The sequence below is a fragment of the Bubalus kerabau genome, chromosome 17 (assembly GCF_029407905.1).
Source record: "Bubalus kerabau isolate K-KA32 ecotype Philippines breed swamp buffalo chromosome 17, PCC_UOA_SB_1v2, whole genome shotgun sequence".
In the NCBI taxonomy this organism is placed as follows: domain Eukaryota; kingdom Metazoa; phylum Chordata; class Mammalia; order Artiodactyla; family Bovidae; genus Bubalus; species Bubalus kerabau.
Genome location: NC_073640.1, coordinates 10488119 through 10505963, shown reverse-complemented (window position 1 = coordinate 10505963; position 17845 = coordinate 10488119). Strand labels below are relative to the sequence as shown.

Genomic DNA, 17845 nt, shown 5'->3' with positions numbered 1-17845 from the left:
GGCTGAGCGACTGATCTGATCTGAATATTCCATTGTGTATATGTACCACAACTTCTTTATCTGTTCATCTGATGATGGACATCTAGGTTGCTTCCATGTTCTAGCTTTGTAAATAGTGCTGCAATGAACAGTGGGATACCTGTGTCTTTTTCAATTTTGGTTTACTCAGGGTATATGCCCAGGAGTGGGATTGCTGGGTCATATGGTGGTTTTATTCCCATTATTTTAAGGAATCGCCATACCATCTTCCATAGTGGCTGTGTCAATTGACATTCCCACCAACAGTGAAAGAATGATCCCTTTTCTCCACATCCTCTCCAGTATTTATTGTTTGTAGACTTTTTGATGATGGCCATTCTGACTGGTGTGAGGTGCTATCTCATTGTAGTTTTGATTGCATATCTCTAATAATGAGTGATGCTGAGCATCTTTTCATGTGTTTATTAGCCATCTGTGTCTTCTTTGGAGAAATAACTGTTTAGGTTTTTCCCCCACTTTTTGATTGGGTTGTTTGTTTTTCTGCTATTGAGTTGTATGAGCTGCTTGTATATTTTGGAAATTAATCCTTTGTCCGTTGTTTCATTTGCTATTATTTTCTCCCATTCTGAGGGTTGTCTTTCCACCTTGCTTATAGTTTCCTTTGCAGTGCAAAAGCTTTTTAAGTTTAATCAGGTCCCACTTATTTACTTTTGTTTTTATTTCCATTACTCTAGGAGGTGGGCCATAGAGGATCTTGCTTTGATTTATGTCATCGAGTGTTCTGCCTATGTTTTCATCTAAGAGTTTTATAGTTTCTGGTCTTACACTTAGGTCTTTAATCCATTTTGAGTTGATCTTTGTGTAGGTGTTAGGAAGTGTTCTAATTTCATTCTTTTCCATGTAGCTGTCCAGTTTTCCCAGCACCATTTTTTGAAGGGGCTGTCTTTGCCCCATTGTATATTATTGCCTCTTTTGTCAAAAATAAGGTACCCATAGGTGCATGGATTTATTTCTGGGCTTCTACCTTGTTCCAATGGTCTATAATTCTATTCTTGTGCCAGTACCATACTGTCTTGATGACTGTAGCTTTGTAGTATAATCTGAAGTCAGGAAGGTTGATTCCTCCAGCTCCATTCTTCTTTCTCAAGACTGCTTTTGCTATTCAGGGTCTTTTGCATTTCCATATGAATTTTTTTGTTCTAGTTCTGTGAAAAATGTCATTGGTAATTTGATAGGGATCACATTGAATCTGTAGATTGCATTGGTAGTATAGTCATTTCCACAGAATTGATTCTTCCTACCCAAGAACATGGAATATCTATCTGTTCACATTATCTTTGATTTCTTTCATCAGTGTCTTATAATTTTCTGTGTACAGTTCTTTTGTCTCCTTAGGTAAGTTTATTCCTAGATATTTTATTTTTTGTTGCAGTGGTGAATGGGATTGATTCCTTAATTTCTCTGAGTTTTCTTTGTTAGTATATAGAAATGCAAGTGATTTCTGTGTATTGATTTTATATCCTAAAACCTTGCTAAATTCACTGATGAGCTCTAGTAATTTTCTGATACTATCTTTAGGGTTTTCTATGTACAGTATCATGTCATCTGCAAACAGTGAGAGCTTTACTTCTTCTTTTCTCATCTGGATTATTTTTATTTCTTTTTCTTCTCTGATTGCCATAGCGAGGACTTCCAAAACTATGTTGAATAACAGTGGTGAAAGTGACACTCTCATCTTGTTCCCAGTCTTAGGGGGAATGCTTTCAGTTTTTCACCATTGAGAATAATGTTTGCTGTAGGTTTATCATATATGGCCTTTACTATGTTGAGGTAGATTCCTTCTATGCCTATTTTTAAAAGAGTTTTAATCATAAATGGGTGCTGAATTTTGTCAAAGTCTCTTTCTGCATCTATTGAGATTACCATATGGTTTTTATCTTTCTATTTGTTAATATGGTGTATCATATTGATTGATTTGCATATATTGAAGAATCCTTGCATCCCTGGAATAAACCCAACTTGATCATGGTGTATGAGCTTTTTGATGTGTTGCTGAATTCTGTTTGCTAAACTTTTGTTGAGGAGTTTTGCATCTATGCTCATCAGTGATACTGGCCTGTAGTTTTCTTTTTGTGTGTTGTCTTCGACTGGTTTTGGTATCAGGGTGATGGTGGCCTTGTAAAATCAGTTTGGAAGTGTTCCTACCTGTGAAATCTTTTGAAAGAGTTTTAGAAGGATAGGCATTAGCTCTTATCTAAACATTTGATAGAATTCTCCTATGAAGCCATCTGGTCCTGGGCTTTTGTCTTTTGGGAGATTTTTGATCACAGCTTCAATTTCAGTGCTTGTAATTGGATTCATAATTTCTATTTCTTCCAGGTTCAGTCTTGGAATATTGAACTTTTCTAAGAATCTGTCCATTTCTTCCAAGTTACCATTTTATTGCCATATAGTTGTTCATAATAGTCTCTTATAATCCTTTGTATTTCTGCATTGTCTGTTGTAACCTCTCCTTTTTCATTTCTAATTTTGTTTGATTCTTTCTCTTTTTTTGTTAATGAGTCTGGCTAAAGGTTTGTCTATTTTGTTTATCTTCTCAAAGACCAGCTTTTAGTTTTATTAATCTTTACTACTGTTTCAGAAACTTATTTATTATATAGTTAAATCACAAATTTATAATACATTCAAAAGGGATTAAATAAGACATGTAAAGAGTTTAAATGTAAAAATAGAAAGGACTGTCCAAAAGATCACTTGGATTGGATTATAATCTCAGGAATCTTTAGAGAGTGAAGTGTTTTCAGCCTGGCATCACAGGGCAGAATTTGGCTGTTGCAGGTCTATTCACATGGATTCTGAATGACGATCAAAAGATATTCCTTATCTGTGGAGAGAGATGGACAAAGTTAATCCACCCTAAAAATTGGTTGACTCTCTGCGACCCCATGGGCTGTTCCCCACCAGGCTCCTCTGTCCATGGGTTTTCTCAGATAAGAATACTGGAATGGGTTGCCATTTCCCACTCCAAGGGATCTTCTTGGCCCAGGGATCAGACCTGCATCTCCTGCAGTGGTGGGCAGATTCCTCACCACTGAACCACCAGGGGAGCCCATCTTATGTGTTAGGCTACCCTAAAAATTAAATTTAATAAAAGAATGCTTCAGCTCATCTGCTTGTCTCTTCAGCACATTGCTTCGACCTTGTGTAGACCAGTGGTTTGCCAGCCTGGCTGCACGTCAGAATCACCTGTTGAGCTACCTGGGCCCAGCCCCAGAGTCTATTGGTCTGAGGTGGAGTTCCAGGTATCAGTAAAAATTTTTAAAAAGATCTCCAAGCAATTCTAATGTGCGCCTTGTGTGAGAACACAGGTGCAGGTAAAGCTTTATTTAGTTTGTGGGCGACTCTGATTTTACAGCTGCATTATAGAGAAGTTTGCTCTAGACTAGATTGAGGAACATGAGTCCTGTTTTACACTGACATCCACTAACATAGTGAATGCACCTCCTTCGAGGAAAGAAGCCTTTCTGTGGCGGCTGGCTTTTAGTGGCCCCAGTGAATGGGCTCCACCCCAGGGAAGGTTTGAGACCCAACAGACCTTTGACCCACCCTCTGCTTTATCCCCTGGATAGGAGACATTTCTCCCACTCTTCAGGAGGTCCGTGTGCTAAGTTCACGTAACAGGAAATCCATACCTCCTAAACGTTTTACTAACAACAGGTACAAACGGGCAAAATCCAACTTCTTGACTAATTTCAAGGAATTTTCAGAATCAAACTTCATTTTACAATTGAGGAACATGATGTGTCGTAGTGTATGTTAAGACCCACAATCCCCATCCTTTGAGACACAAAGCCTTTATCCAGTAAAGTAGAAAGATGCCTGAAATGTGACATGAAATGGGCCAGATTACCTGGAGCTACCATGATTTCATGTTTCTTGGATCTGATCCTAAGAAAAGTTAGGTCGTTCTGAGGGTCAATGTCACGGACGGTGCTCTTGGCTTTCATGGTCAGCTGATGAAGGAGACCTGCGTACTGAACTGTTGTTGAGTTGTCCAAGGTTGTTCGAATGGGAATGCCTAGTACAAGATTTAATTAAGGGTTAAGCATTTTTTTTTCTTTTTATAAAAGTAATAGGTGCATCATAGAAATACTGGAAAATACTGGTCATTTTAAAAAGGAAGAAAAAGTGATGACTCATATTACTCACTGGAACAATTTTAATTTATTTCCTTCCAATCTTTCTGCCTCCACATGGATTTTAAAATTTAGTTGGATCAAATTATAAAAGTAGATTTGACTGTTGCTTTTTTCTTCATTCAAAGGGCAGCATACAAGTTTTCCTTGTTGACGGTGCCATCGACATTATTTTTAATGGCTCTAGACTTTACTATTCTTTGGATACAATATAATATAATCAACCCCCTACTATAGGATTGTTAGGTTGTGTGTTTTTGTTTTTGTACCTAATGGTGATGAACACTTTTGTATACAAATATTTTGGAAGTTGTTAATTGATTATTTCAGTAGTAACATGTTTCTATATGAAATGCATTCCCCTAAGCATCCTGTCTGGAGAAGGCAATGGCACCCCACTCCAGTACTCTTGCCTGGAAAATCCCATGGACAGAGGAGCCTGGTAGGCTGCAGTCCATGGGGTTGCTAAGGGTCGGACACGGCTGAGCGACTTCCCTTTCACTTTTCACTTTCATGCAATGGAGAAGGAAATGGCAACCCTCTCGTGTTCTTGCCTGGAGAATCCCAGGGATGGTGGAGCCTGGTGGGCTGCCATCTATGGGGTTGCACAGAGTTGGACACGACTGAAGCGACTTAGCAGCAGCAGCAAGCATCCTGTCTACAGTGAGGTGAGTTCACTGTGAGAAGCTGTGAAAAGTTCACTTATGACATGGTGCTAGTTTCCTGAGAACAGAGATAGAAGGGGGTATCTGCACCTGCTAGAGAGTGTATCAAAAGGGGTTTTCAGAATTTCTTTGTAACTTCCTCATACAGTATTTTGCAAACCTTAATTTTTATGCTAGAAAACACAGCCACAAAGATGCTGTAGTTTGGCTGGGCATGCCCTGGTTTGCACTCATTCTTGATTTAAGCGTGATTAGATTTGGCTACTTGTGTGCTCTATTGTTTCATTATGAGTGTAAAACAGAAGCTATTAATTTAGCAGAAAAAAACCTAGCCAGACAAATATGCGAGTATAATTTCATTCCGTTCAAATCCATCCAGCCTCTCTTCAGGTCACTCCGTGCTTATTGTGGAACAGGTGCCGTGCTAGCTGTTTTACATATATCATATCTAATCAGAGCCGACCTTCATATTATTTTGAAAACTACCAAATAAGCCAGGGAATTCCAAGGATTTGATTTGCAAATGTGCCTTGAGTTTTGGGGGACACATGAAGGTGAATCTGGGATTGCTGTCAAGTTCCTCAGGAACCCAAATGAAGGCCCATCAATAAAAAAGGCTAAGGTGGCCCTCTTGGTTTTTTCCCTCAGAGAATGTAGCTCCAGAAACTGGTCTGAGTGCTTCTAACTTGGGACTTTGTTTTTCATGAAAACCTTTTGAGAGCCTCGACTCTGACTTTGAAACAGACTAATTTCCTTCCCCTTTAAGAAATCTATTCTCTCCAGAGTAGGTCTTGCCAAACAAGATGAGGAGGACAATATTTATAAGGAAAATCTTTTCAGTAAATAAGGTTTCATAGAAAGCTTGTTAATTTCTGTATTATTGTTTGCTGGCCACTTTCTCTCCAGAAGTCAGTTCTGTCTTTCACACCTGGCGAACCATCACGTATGTGTCTTTACCAAGCAGGAGACTGAAAGTGGAGCAAGCACTCCTCCACCTTTTAAGGGCGCTTTTTGACCAAACAGTTTTATTTTGCATCACGAAGAGTGACTATCTACAAAGTCTGCATTGCTCAGTGTCAAAAAAGAAATACAAGTAGAATAAATTATTTAAAGTGCAGATGACAAGATTATGAATCAGATGCTCGGGCCTACTTAGTCAGTCTATTCATGATCCAAGTCAATAAATAATAGACCTAGCCTTCCTGAATAATAAGTGTGCACCGTGGAAACTCTTGGAGTTCTTCATATCGCTGTGGACCCTTGGGGAAAAAATATCAATCAACAAATATTTATTGAGTTCTTGCTTGGGACCATGTGAGGTAATTAAAAAATAATTTATTAGGAAGTAATTTTAGCACATGGTATAAAATGCACCCACTTCTCCTTCTGAGAGGTAACCACTGCTCTCAGTTTCTTTGGTGTCCTTGCAGAGATAGTCTAAGTCTATTTGAGTATGTTCATGTTTGTATTCTTTAACTGTATCATTCTCTATTCTGTACCTTAACTTCTTCCATTTGATACACTTGGAAAGTTGTTGCCTCCTGTCCACATAAGGCTAGGGCATTCCCGTTAATGGCTGTATAATGCGTCTGTTGAATGGATGCTTTGTAATGCACGTAACTAATATATCTTCCCGCCAAGCATTTGGGCTGTTCCCAATCTTTGCCTTTTATAAACAAGGCGACAGAATATGTCTGTGTGGATGCCATTTCACATTTGTATATACATGTGGGTAGGATAAATTCCTCAAATGTAACTTCTAGAACAAAGAGGATAAATCCAATATTCCTAAATTTACGACACTGCTTTAAAAATATGAATCTTTATGATCCCACCAAGGTGGCACTCTTCAACTGTACACTTGTATTTTGGTGCTAGATTATATTTCAAAAATAAAAGGAAATGGCTGGATGGCTGGATAAAATCTAATGAAATCCAAATGATGGATTGTTAGAAATGTCAAGAATATTTAAAATTAAGAGCCTGCAGAAATCAGGCTTATATACATAAGAATATACAACGGATATGACTGTCTAGGAAACAAATATGCATGTTCACCAGTATCTAGTTCAGTGATCAGGACTGTAATATGGTAAACAATGAATTATTTTATAAATGGGGAACCAATGTTAACAAAGAATCTAACAAAAACCTACACCCCTCAGCATTGGGTTAAACTGATAAGCTCATTTCATTGTCATGGATAAGTCTATGTTTCAAATAGTGAAACCAAAGGACTCTGCTGAACATGGCAGAGGATGAGTTTAAATGTATAACATGGTAGAAGGCTTACCTCACCACAATCAAAAACCTAAAAAACTGTTAAAATGATTTGCCGGGAATTAGTCAACTAAAACCATTGGTAGAGAGCAAGAACACACAAACAGCAGCTTAGTCAAATATTTACAGTGTTAAATTTCATGGGACTTCTGAATGCTGCAAAGCTACATTGTAATAAATGGCACTTTTAATAAATTCATTTAAACTTGAGTAGGCTGTTGAGATGGAGTATTTCATTTCATTCGAGTCACACAACTTATACCATATGCTATTAGTAAACATCCTTGTCATACACTCTGGTTGTTAATAATCTGACCATAAAAATAAGCCCCTCATTTATATTTTTTGCAAAAAGGTTGATTTGGCTTTCAGAAAAGTGCCCCGAACCTTAACACAACCTTTTCCTAGTAGAGGTTAATTAGAAGTTAATGAGTATGAAAAATAATATTGTGTTACCCTTGGATGAGAAAAGTGTTAATTGAGAGACCTCAGGAAAATAAAAGTCATTTTTAATTCAACTGCTCAAGAGATAATCACCGTTAACACATCCCTGCCTTTTCTTCCATATTTCAGTGTGTATGTATGCCTGGCTGTATTTAGGATTTAAAAATACTGGGTACTGCTTCGTTTCCTGCTTTTTTTTCATCTAATATTGTGAGTAGTTTTTCATGACTCTAAATATTCTTCAACATTTTAAATATAGTAATGGTTCATAAAGTAAATGTTACATAATTAATTCAAAAATTTCCCTACTGTTGGGAGAGATTTATTTGCTTATTTGTCTGTGTATTTATTGTGGGAGAACTGGGTTCGATCCCTGGGTTGGGAAGATCTGCTAGAGAAGGGAAAGGGTACCCACTCCAGTATTCTGGCCTGGAGAATTCCATGGACTGTATAGTCCACGGGGTTGCAAAGAGTCAGACAAGACTGAGTGACTTTTGCTTTATTGCTGTTATATATGATGCCTCTCTGAGATCCTTTGCACCTAAATCTTTTCTTCATTACTCCTTAAATAAATTCCCAGGAGTGGAATTACAGATCAAAAGGTATGGATATTTTTCCGACATTTAAAGCATATTGCCAGAATTATGAACTTTAGACTAAGTCTGCCATTAGATACATTGTCCTCAGTGTCAGGATTGGTGAATGAATGTACCTGAGTTAGTCGCTAAGTTGTATCTGACTCTTTGAGACCCCATAGACTGTAGCCCACTAGGCTCCTCTGTCAATGGAATTCTCCAGGCAAGAACACTGGAGTAGGTGGCCATTCCCTTCTCCAGGGGATTTTCCTGAACCAGGGATCGAACCCAGGTCCTCTGCATCGCAGGCAGATTCTTTACTGTCTGAGCCACCAGATGGGTTGAATAGAGTCCCCTCCAAATTTCAAGCCTCCCCTAAACCTCAGAATGTGATCTTATATGGAAATAGGGTCTTTGAAGATGTGAGGTCATACTAGATCAGTGTGGGACCTAACCCAATGACTGGGGTCCTTATAAGAAGAGGAAAAAGAGTACGAAGAGGAAAACGCACATGATGAGGGAGGCAGAGGTGGGAGTGATGCGTTTACAAGCAAACACACAGCAAGGATTGCTGGAACTCACCAGAAGCCGGGAGAGAGGCAAGGAAGGATGCTTCTTTGAAGAGATCCTGGACCACTGACACCTTGATTTCAACATCTAGCCTTCCAGAACTGAGAGAGAATAAACGTCTAATCTTTTTAAGCCACTAAGTATGTAGTGCTTTGTTATGGCAGCCAAAGAAAACAAATACAGCCTCTCTGTGAAGTCCTTCAAATCTTAGGGGGTGTGATAGAGCTTATGCAAATGCCTGGAACTAAAATCAGCTCAACCAGAACAATGGACTCAGACTGGATGGCCCCCTGGAAATATTAGGCATAGCTCTTGATTTACCTGTAGGCTGATGTTAAAACCTCTCCCTCCTGATCACTCAAGCTGGGTGAATTTATTACTTGACATTCTCTTGACATTGAGCATTTTTAAATTTTATTATTTTGTAAAACACATCAAATATTTTATCTGTATAAATAAATTAAAAATTTCCACATTCACAGAACTACTTCATTACAATTCTGTTAAGTATTGGGTATTGTGCCTGGCCCTTGACAATTATTATTTCACTTACTTGTCACAATCATCAGTAAAGTAGGTTATTTTCCATTTTTAATAATAAGGGATTGAAGTTGAGAGCTTAAACAGACTTTCAGTGGGTAGTTGCTCAATAAATATTTATTGATGGATTTGCTCCATAATAATGATTAGCTGTGAGAGTCCGTTGCCAAGCACTGAGTTGGCAGTGTGCCAATTCCATGGTTATACCATGAATTATGTGAAGTAGCTACTCTTGTTTCAACTAACGTTCTGGGATCTGTGGCACCTCTCGCCCTTACAGATGCCTGAATTAGCAATGAAGCCAGCAGAAGCCTTTAAGAGGCTGCCACCATAGCTGAGCATGGAACAACGTGCCAGAGAGAAGGCTCTGTGGACTGTTAATAGGCAAGTTTCTGGAATACGTCTACAGATTTCATAGGTGGAAATGTATTGGCCCTCCTTTAACTATAACCATGAAGACTATACTATAAATTACATTAAAATTAATTCTCAAAGATTTCATTTACTATGGTGAAGGAACAGTTTCTTTTCAAATGAAGATTGAAACTCTGTACGCTTTACAATTTCAAAATGAAAGCAAACTGCCAACAATGGTATTCTTATCTTCATTGTAATAGTTTTATAGCTCCTCCTGAAATGTTAGAAGAGAGTTTACCAAAGCTTTAAAAATTAGACAATGTACAGCACTTCTTAGGAATATATATACATTAAAATTTTTATTTCCCTACCTTTTAGCAGAGTGCTTGGCATATAATTAATAGACACTCAATAGATGTTTGATAAGTAAATGATTCAGCTAAAATATGTAAGATATACTTCTGACTTAAAATTCCAAGATGTTTGCCTAAGACTTCAAAGAACAAAAAGGCTCTTGGTCTGCTTCTGCGTGTCAAGAAGGCAGCCTGTGATGTATTTACCTTCTGCATTTACAACCATTGTTCCTATAACCCCTTTATGGCTCTGGATCCTCTTTAGGGTTTCCTCCACCTCTGCCTGGAAGAGATCAGGAAAAAAATTAGCCAGAGTCTTCATGGTGATCCCAGTCCTAACAAGAGTAATGTTTAGAAAGATCCCTATTCCTCTGTCTCCTTAAACTAAGGTATTGGATGTTAAATCTCAGCTTTTGGAAGAGAGCTTTGAAACTGTCAAGACCCATATGCAAACTTATATAAGACTCTCTACATACAACCCTGAAAAATATCTTGCCCCGAACTTTTGTTGATACAGAAATCTTGCCTCACAAGAGCGTTCTTCATTTTTATCTGTCTCTATTCACTGGAAAAGTATTCTTTATGTTGAACAGAAATCTGCTCCTGGTCATCTTTCATTCATTGATCTTTCTGTATTCATACAAAAAATCCCATTTCTACATTATAGATTTAAAAAAATATTTATAGAGCTATATTACGGCCTCCTTCCTTCTAAAAGCATCACTTAATAAAAAATCATATTCTCAGTTGTAAATGTCATCTAACTGGGAGTTCAGATGATTAAATTAAAAATATTCTGTGAAAACAATGTATCCCAGGATTCTATTGGTAACTACAACCTGGATCTCAGGGCATGCTGAATGTTCAACCATAAATGTTATAATCCCATTATTGGGTTTTAAATTTAGCTTTCTGAATCTTATGCATAGACTATATTGTACCAGTTTATTTCCTTCTACAAATGCTAAACTAAAGAATATTTTTTTCCAGCCTGCATATTTTTCATAACAGAGTAATCACTGGATATTCTGAATTCAAACAGTATTCTGCAGAGTCTTTTGATGAGAGTTTATAAAATAATTTTGTTTACAACATTGTATGGGTGAATGTTATGTTACTTTTGTCAAAAGACAGTTTTCTTTTGACTCAGTTTTCTTTTGACCCTAACGTGGGCGGGAGCACTTATTTCCTCTTTCCACCACTATAGCAGGTGTTTTCTGAATTTCAGGCATTCGTGTACCAGCTTTTCAATTTCTGCCATTATAAATAACATCTATATTATTCACCCAGCACATTTTTAGAATTATCTCACTGCTAAAAGTTTAAATGAATGCATTTTAAAAGGAAACTATACATCACTACCACAAATGCAAATCCTGTATCATTTGTCACAGGCAGAAATAATCATAAAAAAAGAGAGAACATATTATTAAATTCTACTCCAATGAAAATTATGAGCCTGAGGTTTGCACTTCAGGTGAAAAATCAAAACTACTTGATGATAGATGATAGTGGCATTCAGTTCAGTTCAGTCACTCAGTCGTGTCTGACTCTTTGTGACCCCATGAATTACAGCACGCCAGGCCTCTCTGTCCATCACCAACTCCCGGAGTTCACTCAAACTCATGTCCATTGAGTCGGTGATGCCATCCAGCCATCTCATCCTCTGTCGTCCCCTTCTCCTCCTGCCCCCAATCCCTCCCAGCATCAGAGTCTTTTCCAATGAGTCAACTCTTCGCATGAGGTGGGCAAAGTATTAAAAGGACCTAAAAGTGCCAGAAAGTCTCTCCTGGATATAGTCTAGAGGCTGAAAAAAATGAAAGAGGAATAACTTTCTCTGATGTGATTCACTCTGTGGTTTTTGGTATTTCTGAGCCATCTTAAAGTAGCAACTCATGTTTGCATCTCACTTTGGGAAACACTGCACTAAAGCATAATACCTGTACAGGGGATTAAATACTTTTTCTGTGCCATCTATAGGACAACGTCTACAGCTCCTTACAAGATCTGCTGACCTCTTTATTTCTGTTTTACTTCTCTCTCCCTGGTCGACCCAGCCTGTTTCTCTATTTTCCCAGGTGTTTTTTCCTTTCGTGATTTCTGAGCCCTCTTGATATAGTCTCTTAATTCCCATCGCCAATACCTTTTCATTCCTTTAAAACACACACACACACACACACACACACACACACACCAAAAACACTTTTGGTTTGTTCTTTTTCGACCTTTCCTCTTTCTCCATTTTCCTTTTCTTCGCCTCCCTTCTCCCATCCCTACTTCCTCTTTTCTCTTTATTTTTCTTTCTTCTCTCCTCAACAGCTCCTCCTTCTCGCCCCTCTCCATTCCCTTGAGCTCCCTGTCGCATGTCTTTCTTTCCCCTCGGGGTGATTTTTCTCTCCTCCATGGTGCCTCTTCCCCTTTCAAACTTCCCTCGCTGTCGAGGAGATTACTCATTCCCCTCAGGATCTTTCATCCCTTCCGTATCTCTTTCTCGATATTCTTCCTCCTCAAGTATTACTCCCAGAAGACACCCCAAGATATCTATTCCCCAAGAAAGCTTCCGCCATCTACACATCTTCCCTTCCTCCACGGTCGCCCCCTCTGGTCCCTCCAGCGTCTCCGTGCCGCCCCTCCAAGAAGCTTCTGGAGCTCCTAGCCTTCCCTGCGGCCCCGAGAACTGGGCAGCGAAAGGACCCTGCCTGTCGGCACCCTTGGCGGGCGGGTTGTTGACAGAGATCCCGGATTTACCATATTAATGGGCGGCGAGACTCTGGGCTCAGACCTGCGCCACTGCGGCCTTGGATGTCAACAACGCTTCCAGCCGTTGCTAGGAGACAGTGGAGGAAGTGATCTCCCGGAAGCGTGGGTACCGGGGCCTGCGTGCGCGCGGGGCGGGCCCTGCGGGGCTTGCACTTCCGCCCGGAACTGGCTTGACCTTCCCGGCCGCCGTAGCCAGGGGCTGGGGACCGTTGCCCCCAGCACTCACCTGAGCTGAGGAGAACTGAGGTACTTAGGCCAGGCTTCGAGTCGGTCGTTCGAAGTTTCAGTCAGTCATTCCTTGAGGTACGCGTTCGGTAACCGCCAATTCCCCGTTTAAGAACGATTTATTGACCACTTACCGTGTCCCGTTCTCTGGGCCTCTGGTACATTCTAGAACGGGAGACAGACAAAATGCGCGAAACGAAGCAGTACTGTCCAAGTGTGATACGTGTTCTGGAGCAAATAAACCGGGGTGGTTCCGTCTGACCCCGGGGTGATATTAGGTATAGACTCAGCTGCCCTGTGACCCACAGAGTTCCTGAGGCGCTTGCCTTGTGCCGGGCTGACACATTTGTTCCCCCGCCCACCAAGCGCATTTCTTTTTAATTGAAGACATATATATATATACACACACACATACAATAAGTATGTATATAGTAAATATATATTTATTAAATTCCATCTCCCCACCCCCGACACCGTAGGTGAAGTGCCATCATAACGTCTCAGGTTCTCCTGGTGTCTCCTCACCCCCAAGCTGCTCTTCCCTCACTTGTAGAGCTGCTGCTACCCAGTAGTTATATTTAACCCACTAGAACTTTATTTTATTTTTTACAAAGCCATTTGCCCACATTTCTGAGTTGCTGAAAAGCGGCAGGTTAGAGCTGAGTTTCTGCAAATCTCGGTACAAGAGCAGTCCATTGGGTATTTGAGGAACTGAGGGAGGAAACAAGTTAAAGGTCAACTAGGGATGGTTACAAGTCTCTTGGTCTTCCCAGGGGCATTGATGTATCTTGGTAGTCTGGGAGGAAGAGACAGAGTGTACGCGAGGCACAGTGGGAAAATTTTGTGGTTGGGTCGGCATCTCGTCCTGGGGTTTGAAGAGAACTCAAATGACTGAACTCTAGACAGGTCTTCCCTGGTGGCTCAGTGGTAAAGGATCTGCCTGCCAAGTAGGAGGCACGGGTTCTATCCTTGGGTGGGGAAGATGCCCTGGAGAAGGAATTGGCAACCCACTCCATTACTTGCCTAGAAAACCCCATGGACAGAGGAGCCTGGTCCATGGGATCAAAAGACAGTTGGATATGACTTAGTGACTGAGCATGCATGCACTAAATATAAATGGTCGAGTTGGGACTGCTTCTCCATAGGGACCCCATTATAGCGGCTCCCTGTAATACTGACTCAGTTTGTGCTTTTGTTTCCAATAAAGTGCGTTACACCAAACAAGGCATGGTTATTGCTAGGGAAGTCATCTAGAATCTGAATAGGTCCTTGTCTTCCTGGTCAGGGATGCCCTGGAAAAATTTTGAACTTGGCTTGGGACTAGATGATCCATTTCAACTTGGAGTCTTACCCTTTTATGATACTAGGTTATGTACAGAAACACTCGCTGAAGCTCTAGTTCTGCTTCAATTTTTTTTCCTTTGAGAAACTTACTGCTTCTCAAAAAGCCAAGTCACAATGGCTAACTCATACCGCCTTGTCCCTCCAACTTGACACTCCAGCCAAGGTCGTTTGGAATGGGCAACTGAGATTCTTGGGGAGGAGCTGGTGTGTGTGTTTGCAGATGTAGTTCTGCACTGATAACTTGTATGCTTTTCAGTGATAAAAGTGCAGGCATATACTGCAATACTGGATGAACTGTATAAACACTGATTCTTGGGCTCTCTGGGTGTTTTAGATCCAGGAGATCCCTACTTGGTTGTGCAGCCATTTGTTTTGCTTCTAAAAATCAGTGGCAGTGCACCGTGTTATCGCTGATGTCAGTCAGCTTTAATGAAGGAACTGACTGCGTATGCGTGGTCCGCGAATCCCCTCCTTTCTGAAGTCAGGGTGTCAAACTCATTCAATAGCTGACAGCTGTGATTAGAGCAAAGAGAGACTCCGGCATGAAAGGCACTGGCAGGAGTATCCAACTGCTGAAAAAAGTAATAAGAAGTAGCCAAACTGACTTCCAACCAACAGTCAAGTTTGACTCACTGTGCACAGAAAATCAATGAGGAGAATATGAGCCATTTTCTCCGTATTGATTTTCACTTCTAATTATTCCTTGGAGGTAGCATGGTTTAATTTTTATGCGTTTTGAGGGACTATAATGAATATCCAGAGCTGTGCTGTATAAAGTATCTTGGCAGCATCTATCACGTTCCCTATACCCATGCTCAGTATATGGAAACCTCTGTTTCTCTTTTTCTCTTCTGTTCATCCCCTCACCACTTCTTTTGACCCACAGTAAATGCTAACTATAGTTCAATAACTTTGAACTAAAGTGAAAGACTTAATGAATAATACTTTTTGCAACTACTCTTGAAGTGACCACCAAAGTTGTGGTACATGCAAAGATAAAGTCTACTGTTCTTCACATATAATTTTGTGAAAGTGAGATGATTTTCTGCTGGAATCTCTCTAATAATTTGTTTATACTCTCTGTTTAATCTGAAGAAATCCAGGTAACTTCATGAGCTCGAGTTTTATCTTGGTATTTTCAGTACCATCCCACATAGAAACTGGCATTCCTGCCAGTTGGCAAATACTAAATAATGAGCCAAGGAGTATACTTTGTGCCCATTTTCTCATAAAATAAGGCATTATTTGTCAGTTTAAACACAACTTCTCCTAGTACTCTAGTGATATTGCTCAAAAAAGTGTACACTAGATTCTTTGACTTCCCTGATGGCTCTGTGATAAAGAATCTCTCTGCCAGTGCAGGAAACTCGGGTTCACTCCCTGGATTGGGAAGATCCCTTGGAGAAGGAAATGGCAACACACTCCAGTATTCTTACCTAGGAAATCCCATGGACAGAGGAGCCTGGCCTGCTACAGTCCATGGGGTTGTAAAAGAGCTGGACATGACTTATGACTAAACGGCAACAGCAACAACAGTTTGCTTGAAAATTGCCCTTAATACTGAAGCAGAATTAGGGGATGTCAGTGACATCAGTAAGTATTATAACTGACCCAGTACCATTTTAGAATGACAGATTTAAAGTTTCAGAAAATCAGCCATTTTCTACTTTATATTAGGACAAAGGCAACCTCTAGGGTAATTCTTTTCAGGACTCAAGTGTAATGTAAGCATTTACTTCCTGTAAGAGAATCTTTTCTGTTGTAATTAAATGGTTTCCTAGAGCACAGAATTTGGAGTTACATGCAGCTAGGAAGGCAATGGCACCCCACTCCAGTACTCTTGCCTGGAAAACCCCATGGACGGAAGAGCCTGGAAGGCTGCAGTCCATGGGGTCGCTGAGGGTTGGACACAACTGAGTGACTTCACTTCCACTTTTCACTTTCCTGCATTGGAGAAGGAAATGGCAACCCACTCCAGTGTTCTTGCCTGGAGAATCCCAGGGACGGGGGAGCCTGGTAGGTTGCCGTCTGTGGGGTCGCACAGAGTCAGACATGACTTAAGGGACTTAGCAGCAGCAGCAGCAGCAGCAGCAGCAGCAGCAGGGTGATGTTTCTAGGTGTGTTTCTGTGAGTAAAGTAAGTTTTAAGAGCTTCTGTTTCCTCACTTATGAAATAGGAAAGACAGTATCTCACAGAGTTTATGTGAGGTGTCAAAGATATCGTGTGGGTGAACTACTTGGCTTGTGTCAGGTGCCCACTATGGGTCATTTAGCCACATTACTTTCTGTGTCATTTCCTTTCTTTAGTGTCCTTCCTTATTTCTTCCATTCCTTTACTCCCTTCTTTCCCTCTTTCTCAGCTTTCTCTTTCTCTAGCCTTTCCCTCCTTACTTCCCTTCCCTATTTCTGTCCTCTTTCCCTTCTTGACTACTTTCTCTTCAACCTCCTTTTCCTTCATGCCCTCCCTATGAAAAAAAATCTATAATTTGTATCACTGACTTTCTCACTAAAGAACATCTTTCCCTTTGTTCTCTTATTCCTCTTCTCCAGTTATTCACTTAAAATGTTCATCTAGTGTAATTTATCTACCTCTCATCTCATTTTTTCACAATTCCCATTTTTAAACTAATCGCTCCAGCAAGCAGTTTCCATCGTTGTGCACTGCACCCAGTAGATAGTCTCAGTATCTTAGGGGTGAGGGAAAATTGTTACTATTTCCTGGTTTTTAATTTTGTTCAAAGAAAGGACTGAAGGGAGCAATAAGAGAACCATGTACTTTATATACCCCTTCTTTTTTCCTGATAATACAGTCAAAAGGTCTCTAGTCTATTTAGTTCAGAATTACTTTCATTGTTAGGTATAACACACAAGACAGTTTGGTGCACAAAAGTTGATTGGTGAGTTACTAACACAGGCCATGTGCCTAAAAGAAAATATACAATCAGTGAGTTACCACAAAGTGAACTCCTATGTAACCCCCAACCAGGTCAGGAGATAGAACACTGCCCACATTCCAGAAGCTTCCACATGGTCATTTCCAATCATTACCTTCACATTGTATGGCCTGAAAAGCCTAAAATATTTACTGTCTAGATCTTCGCTGAAAAACTTGGTGACCTCCGTAATAGACATTTTTTCCCCCTCTTGAGTCTTCTAAATATCTTTGATGGTTGAAAACAAAACATTGTTAAAAGTATGTAAATGCAATGTGTAAAATAATCACAACACAGAGTAGGGAGGCTAAAGGGATGTATCCTGACATTCTACTTGATGTGTTCAAGTAGTACTTCTAAGTAAACTCTGAAGTGAGGTGTGTAATCCATAGAGGAACCAATAAAAATTTATACAAATACAATGAAGTGAAGTCGCCAAGTTGTGTCTGACTCTTTGCGACCCCGTGGACTGTAGCCTACCAGGCTCCTCCATCCATGGGATTCTCCAGGCAAGAATACTGGAGTGGGTTGCCATTTCCTTGTCCAGGGGATCTTCCCGACTCAGGGATCGAACCCGGGTCTCCCGCATTGGAGGCAGATGCTTTAACCTCTGAGCCACCAGGGA

The 17845-nt window shown here is 40.2% G+C and overlaps 1 protein-coding gene across 1 annotated transcript; it reads right to left on the bottom strand.

Annotated features, from left to right (window-relative positions):
- Window positions 1-1933: 1933 nt before the first annotated feature.
- On the bottom strand, window positions 1934-12862 carry DYNLRB2 (dynein light chain roadblock-type 2). The gene is made up of 4 exons (XM_055552764.1): window positions 12708-12862; window positions 10167-10242; window positions 3890-4057; window positions 1934-2863 (listed from the first exon to the last, which is right to left on the bottom strand). Exons 1-4 carry the CDS (start codon window positions 12708-12710, stop codon window positions 2820-2822), a joined length of 291 nt encoding a protein of 96 aa, XP_055408739.1. The 5' UTR covers window positions 12711-12862; the 3' UTR covers window positions 1934-2819.
- Between the last annotated feature and the right edge of the window lie 4983 nt (window positions 12863-17845).

Excerpts from the sequence above, each read along its gene's own strand:
- DYNLRB2 (XM_055552764.1), bottom strand. Across the intron at positions 4,058-10,166 it reads AATGGTTGTAAATGCAGAAG|GCATTCCCATTCGAACAACC; the intron begins GTAAATACATCA and ends ATCTTGTACTAG. Across the intron at positions 2,864-3,889 it reads TGAAATCATGGTAGCTCCAG|ATAAGGAATATCTTTTGATC; the intron begins GTAATCTGGCCC and ends CTCTCTCCACAG.